This window comes from Tursiops truncatus, chromosome 5 (genome assembly GCF_011762595.2).
Source record: "Tursiops truncatus isolate mTurTru1 chromosome 5, mTurTru1.mat.Y, whole genome shotgun sequence".
In the NCBI taxonomy this organism is placed as follows: Eukaryota; Metazoa; Chordata; class Mammalia; order Artiodactyla; family Delphinidae; genus Tursiops; species Tursiops truncatus.
In genome coordinates this window covers 86479323-86487058 of record NC_047038.1, presented here as the reverse complement: position 1 = coordinate 86487058, position 7736 = coordinate 86479323, and the positions used below count along the sequence as shown (strand labels likewise).

The window sequence follows — 7736 nt, the reverse complement described above, 5'->3', positions numbered from 1 at the left end:
AACTTTTAGCTTGCAAAGTGAAGTGTTGATTTGGGAGAACTGACTTTGTACATAGTATCTGTTGAATGTCTTTTACATGGACCTAGTATATTTACTATTTGTGCTTTCAGAGTTTATACCAAGTTTATGGCATAGGCAGACATGATCCTCAAAAATTTATTTTGATTTTTAAAAAATTGCTAAAATCTATTAATTATTATTAGCTTTGTATTTTTTTTATTTTGTTGTACACCTTTTCATTAGTTCTCCTTATAATTTTTTTCTTTTAATTTACAACATGTCACGGTACTTAAGGCATGCCTCTTGGCAAATACCTACCCCAAACTCTGAATGATTAGGATAACATCTTATGGTTCCTTTAGGCTATTGGTCTTGGCCTAGTGAAAAAAGGATACGCATAAGAAGCTCTTATTAAATCAAAATTAAATTATTTTCTGATTAATTGATTATCCGTAAGCAATTATTGGTCTTCCTATTCAAGGTTAAGACCATATATTCTACTATATCTTAACTGTTATTATTTCTAAGACTAAGTCCTATAAATTAAGCACTAACTTTATACTTTCTATTAGACATCAATTTCTTACATAAAATAAATCTTTGATTACTCTACCTTCTTTTCCATGAGTTCTGGGGTAATAGTTGAGTCAATAGCAGAAGTAAAAAAATTTGTCGTGCTGGGTTTTTGTGAAGTTGAAGGAATGAAAATTCCTGCATTGGCGTGCTTAAAATTTATCATTTTTTTTTTGTAAATATGGTGACACTCCTCCTGCTGGCTATAAGGGTGACAAAAAAAAAGTGGTTACAGGTTCAAGGACAAGGTCAAAATTGGGAAGAATATAAAGCAATAGGATTGAGATGCAAAGCAAGGATTTTATTTGAGAAGTAAATACCTTTATTAATTTTCTAGATTATAATCTATCCTTTAGAAAGACTATAAATATATGCCAGCAAACATGGATGTGTCCTAATACCTAACTTTAAATGAGTGTAACCAAGGAGAGTATCTGGCATGTAGTAACGCTCAATAAATATTTGATGAACTGAGTGAATTGAATCTGCTTGGAAAACGATTACAGGGGGAAGAAGTAATAATTGTGTGGAATAATAACATTTTCATTAAAATGAACAGTAATGCAGGGACCTGTAGGTTGTCAGTTGCTTATTTACAGTAGCTAGCAAAGTGTGGTAAGGAAACTTACCATCACAGCAATATCAGGAGCTGTGCCTAGGAAGGGATCAAAGGCTGGTTGCTGCTGTCCTCTCGGCATAACCTGAAAAATTGCAAAGTTTAAAAAAGTCTAAATTATTAATCGATAAAATATGTTGTTTTGCACCCAAGGCAGTTAAACCCTTCCCAACTTCTTCAATTAGTTTCTTAAAAACGAACAAAATAATTTAGATTTGAGAAAGAGAAAAGCAGCTCCTGACGCTGAGAAAATGGACTGACACAATAGCTCTGCTGCAGTGTTTTCAGGAGCCGTCCTGACATTCTATTCTGGACGTTCATGTTCTCCTGTTGTACATTAACAATCCTACAGAACACCAGCATAAGACAGGTCGCCTCTGAGCATGATGAAGTACAATCAAAACAACACCACTTTGTAATCTTGTCCAAAGCAAGGTCCCTGTGCAAGGCATGAAATACCAGGCATCCTTAGGTCCTGGCTAATCTGAATAATTCCTGTTTCTTTACCAGTCATAGTCTTTGCCTCTCTCCATTACCTTCTAGGTAAGAATTGGAAAGTTACCCAATCACAGAACTACCCCCATTACTTGAGAACACCCAATCCAAGGTGAACCATCACTCCTTTAACTCTTCCCAAAATCACCTGACACAAGGCCAGACCCTGTAAGAAGTCATTCCAATACCTTCCTGTTAAGACACCCCACAGTTCTCCATGGTGTGTGTTCTCCCCTGTTACAATGAGTGGATAAATCCAATTTTGTCCAACTAGGGGTGTGTTCATGGTGGTTTTTGACTAAAGGGCAATGATAGATTTAATAGTTTGTGAAGCAAGTAGTTCCAAAAGTTAGTTCTTTTTTTTTTTTTTAGTGAAAGGTATACGTTTACTTACAGGTTCTGCTTGTCGTGGAATATATCCAAATTCAGTACAGAATGGCATCTGTCAGAATTTAGAAAAATGCATTAGGTTTGCTCTGATGATTTTTGTCATAATGTGGTGGTAAATGATTACTGAAATATATATATATATATATATATATATATATATATATATATATATACACATTATACTATAGTAAAGACTTTTTTGAAAGTTTGTATGTCCTAGGTGGTAAAAATTATTGTTAAATTACCAAGCATCCTTTTACCACCATATAATTTCTAGGTTAAAACTCTCCCTTTCTCTTTAAGTTAATATGACTTAATTGGAAGTACTACTACCAGTCATTTAAAGCATAATTTCCGGTTTTCTCTAATTGATTAGGCAAGTTTTAAGTGATGATAAGTTTAAAAAAAAACTAATTTCCATTCTAATTAAAATCTAGTTATGTATGAGACACCTGAATTTATATTAGAATTCTACCAATTTATTGCAGGTCCACAAAACTCAAAATAATGTTACCTAATTTTACCTCAAGATCTGGTGATCATAAGTGCCTTTTATCATGGTAGCTATTTAAAAAAATAATAACCACATGTATATGAGAAAAGGGATGCTGGTAGATTTTTAAAAGTTAGAAAACTTCATTTTCCAATACGATTCAGATTTTGGCCTCTGATTCAGCTGAAGTCCATTCACTGACTTTACTCTTTCAAAATTCAGCCTTGGAGTATATTTCCAAATTAGTTTTTTTTTTTTTTTTTTTTTTTTTTAACATCTTTATTGGAGTATAATTGCTTTACAATGGTATGTTAGTTTCAGCTTCACAACAAATGAATCAGTTATATATATACATATATTCCTATATCTCTTCCCGCTTGCGTCTCCCTCCCTCCCACCCTTCCTATCCCACCCCTCCAGGCGGTCACAAAGCACCGAGCTGATCTCCCTGTGCTATGCGGCTGCTTCCCACTAGCTATCTACCTTACGTTTGGTAGTGTATATATGTCCATGCCTCTTTATCGCTTTGTCACCGTTTACACTTCCCCCTCCCCATAGCCTCAAATCCATTCTCTAGCAAGTCTGTGTCTTTATTCCTGTTTCACCCCTAGGTTTTTCATGACATTTTTTTTTAAAATTCCATATATATGTGTTACCATACGGTATTTGTCTCTCTCTTTCTGACTTACTTCACTCTGTATGACAGACTCTAGGTCTATCCACCTCATTACAAATAGCTCAATTTCGTGACATGTTAAAAGAAAGCACTATATCCTTTTATGACCACCAGTTCAAGCTGTTGAGTTTTTGCACTAAGTATAATCAGATATTCTCTTCTCTGAAAATTTACCTTATCTTCTTTATTCTCAGGTGGAACTAGTCAAACTAAAATCAAACACTTATAGTACCTGCTCCTCAAACAGCAGCTGTCTGGTTTGCGGAGGTGACTGTGCGACTGTTTGTTGAGGCTGGTCCCAGGGTAGGAGCATGTAAACTGGGTAGTACAGAAGCATCTATTTGTAAACAGAAAAGTATAGAAGAGCTTCCTTTAGTTCAAGACTTAAAAAAAAAATACCCTCTAATATCAATATTGTATTAAAGCTGCTTTGTATTTAGCAATTTTATGAACAAAAGAACACATGAAGCAGTCCTTCCCAAACTTTAGAGTAAACTTGTATTGCAAGTGACACTGGACTTTGTTTCAATGTTGCTTGGTCAGACACATTAGGAAGTAGTGAATTCAACTAATAACAGGCTTTTTTAACAGGGCACCTTGGACTTTATATATAAATTACTTTGCAAGTATCTAAGAAGACAGCCTGTGCAGCATTTTCCATTTATTTTTTTGAAACTATATATTCTGCAGAACATGGTATTAGAAATTCTACCATAATGAATGAATTCTCAGGAATGTATTTCCTTTAATAATTGCCACTTTATTAAAACAGTCCATAAGTATTGTAGAATACTTCAAAAATCCAGAAATAGACAAGGAACAAATAAAATCACCTGCAATTTCACCACCCACATTATCATGTATTAGCTTGCACTTATGTCTGTATATGCATATGTGTTTATAGAAAATGAGGATCATTGTACATACATGGGGTTTTGTGTGCTATTTTCTTTCTTTGTATAATTAAATGAAACCTTATTGGATATAAGAGCTAAAAAAATGATAACTGTGGTTTGAGAAGAGGTATATTTTGTACAGTGGTTCTTCACCCTAGCTAACGATCAAAAACACTAATTGAACATTTTAACAGATAATCAGTTTTGATTAGGTGTGGGACAGGGTCCAGGCATTTGTAATTTTCAAAATCATCACCAGAGATTCTAATGCAAAGCCAGGTTGGAGAGCCACTGGTTAGGTGGTTAAAGGAAGGGTGAAGAATTATATTCTAACTCAGCTATTTATTTTCATCAGGATTGGGAACTTAATCTCATAAAGACTTAGTTTCTTGATCCTTAAAATGAAGTAATTCCACTTGTCAGATATCTAACTCTCTAAATGCTGTGGCATGGAATGAGATAATGTCTAGAGGTAACTTTTGTTTTATAATAGGAGTGGACAAAATTACATAATTATGATTACATTAAAGCCAAGTGGTGTAATGTTTTACAAAACGGTCAATATTCTGCTGGTGAATAATATAATTTATCCATATCACTATTTCTTTGAGCCCAGGATATTATAAAATTAACTACCCAAACATTAAAAGGGTTTTCTATATCACTTTAACGATTCTACTAGTTTGCATTCATTTTTTAAAGATTCTGTTATTTAATGGAAATCACCACCATTTGACTGTAATATTGGAGTTAAACTGAAAATATTTTGAGCATAACTCAGAAAAACTCTCTCTGTATCATATGGTATTTTATCCGATTAATGCATCTTTCTCTGAACCAAAATTTAGGGTTGGGCAAAGTCAGCCCATGGTATTTCTCCAGAGTTGTTACCAAATGCCAGCATTCTAGGTGCAGAGAGGACACAACCTAAGGCTTAGTGAGCTCTTTAATTCCCAACAAAGTAATGTCCTGGAAACTCAAGGGTCCTGAAGAGTCTCGGCTGGTCTTTCTTTTGGAGCTCTTAAGTGAGCCTAATATTAACAAACTGTTACCAGCCCAGCAGTGGTGGTATCTAGATCGTGATAGCACTGTACGTGTTTGTAGCCCTGCTGTAGGAATAAGAGCTACAAATATAGAAGAAGCATTCAATGGAGAGGGTATACAGCCATCTCTGTATATGAGTGATGGCATTCCTTTCATTTACCTGTGCTAGTTCACGAGGCATTTTGAAGGAGAACACAGAGGGCACAACCTGCCAAAAAGGGAATTATAAAAAAGTTATACTTGACTTTTAAATTTAAAATTCCAGAGCTGCTTTCTTTAGACCTAGCCATACAAATGTATAATTTGTATTAGCAGACTTCTATGACGACAAAAAGTCATCTATTGTGTGTACCATCATTAACGCAAATTGCCCTTTTTTTAAAGATGATATTTCCCTAGTTATCCTTTCCAAGACATGTTTTAACACTTTTGATTTGTCCTGGACTGCTGACTTAAATAGCATTTTTTATGACAGAAATCAGAAAGATAAGGAATTACTTCCAGTGATGGTAGAAATATATTATGAGAAAGAATTCTTGCTCAATAACTCCTGTCTTATTTCAAAGCTGGTTCATATTCTTTTTCACATTCCATGTGCATTATCTCTCTTCTGGGTAACAAGATGGAAGAGGTCCGACTTACATTTTATTAGGGCCCTGTTTGGTCTGCGGTGGTGTTTGAGGCTGTGAGGGGTTCAGCTGTCCTGCCCGGGTTTCTTGGGCAAAACTGACCTGTCCTGGGAAGGGTATCTGATTTGGGACCTGTCCAGCAAACCAGTCGAGAGTTGATAAAGGGAATCGGGAGAGTCCTGGAATTTGAGCCCTGCTGCTGCTGTTGTAGAATCCCAGGGAAAGGAGGAATCCATGAATTAAATGGATCCTGGGAAGACACAAAAGAAAGGAAGCATTTCTCTTTCATTTCAAAAAGAATTTAAAATCACTCCTGAGTAAGAAGGAGACAAAATGTAAACATTTTCTATATTTCCATTGCTCCATTATAAAAAAGGGCAGATCCTGGCACATTGTGAGCCATGCAAGCAGCAGGAACAATGCTAAATCCCCAGTGCTCATAATGTGACATATGGGACAGAATGAGGTGGATAAAGGCTACAGTTTTTGCAGTTGCCAGACTGGTTTCAAATCTTCTTCTTCTTTTTTTTTTTTTTTAACCACTTAGCTGAATATGACTTTGTGTAAAATGGTTAATTTAAATATCTCATAGTTATGAGACTTTGTGCCCGGCATATAACAAGTTCTCAATAAATAAATGTTCACCTGATTATAGTTTTTACTTTAGTCTTCAAACAAATGGTAGTTAGAATATATAGGACAAATTCATAACTTTAAAAATTAAGATTTTAGAATCAGAAAACATTTTGCTCTCATACCAAGTACCACAAGAAATGAGTGGTAGAAATGTATTCTTGAAATAATTTTTGAGGTAGGGGTACCTGAAGCCGTAGTGGCTGAAGCTGAGCATTATTAAGGTTCAGAAGTAACTAGAGAAGGAAAGATAATATGAAAACAAGATTACTGCACATGCTAAAACTATTAAGAACGTTTACTACAAATATATCACAAGTCAGAGCTAGCTGATCATAATTTCCTGTTAGAGGTGAGATGTTTTCTTACTAAGCTTATAATAAATGACAGTGATTAGAGGTTAGGATTTAACTACCCCTCCCCTGCTGTATATGAGATTGCACAACTTTAGCCCATTCCAGTGGTTTAGTTAGTCATTTTATGCTCTTAAACACCTATTTACACCATATCAGATGTTATTAGAACAAAAAGGTATACAAGAATCTGTCTCTACTTTTAAAGAATTTGCAATCAAACAAGGGAGGCAAAGTAATATTCTAGAAACAACTTGGTATACAAAACAAACATAAACATTGGAAATGCATTTGGATATAAAGAGCTAGTGGGTAGAATTGCAGGATAAATCAACAGAAAGCTTTTTATCTCTTCCCCACTGGGTTTCTATAAAACAAAGAAATAAAAAAATGAGGGACATTGTTTTAAGTATTTAAACTAACTTCATTGCTGTTGCTTGCAGACATAAGGCACTGTGGAATAAGCTAAACAAAAAAAACAAAAAACACAAATGGTAGAAGAAGACTTGTTATGGGTTTCACACAATGATTTCAATTGTACCATGACATCACTTACTGGGGCTGATATTGTGGCTCCCAGTATCCCAAGAGGAATTATAGTTTTCATTTTCAGATGAAATACCTAGAAAATATGTTGTGAAGCTTAGGTTTAAAAAAGATTTTCTATGTAAAAATCATGATAACAGTAAATTAGCTGGTATTGTTCAATCAGAAGGATAGTTGGCTGAATTTTACAGTATTTACTTATATATTAGGATTTAAAATAAAAAAGGTACATTTATAAATATCTGTAACAGAACTCATTCTTTTTCTCAGAGCAGCTTTTTATAAAAACAAAAATTGTTTGCTTTTCCTTTTAGCTTGCCTCAAATAACTTATTTGGCAGCATGTGATGTAGTTGAATGAATTTATGAACAAGATGGCCTCATTCCCTGTGC

The 7736-nt window shown here is 34.6% G+C and overlaps 1 protein-coding gene across 1 annotated transcript; it reads right to left on the bottom strand.

Annotated features, from left to right (window-relative positions):
- Nucleotides 1–347: 347 nt before the first annotated feature.
- Nucleotides 348–7405, bottom strand: ODAM (odontogenic, ameloblast associated). The gene is given in 12 exon segments (XM_019928029.1): nt 348–377; nt 614–745; nt 747–772; nt 1199–1274; nt 2079–2126; nt 3476–3580; nt 5344–5391; nt 5822–6004; nt 6006–6062; nt 6634–6681; nt 7222–7263; nt 7355–7405. Coding segments are annotated over 12 exon segments (846 nt in total).
- Nucleotides 7406–7736: the final 331 nt, after the last annotated feature.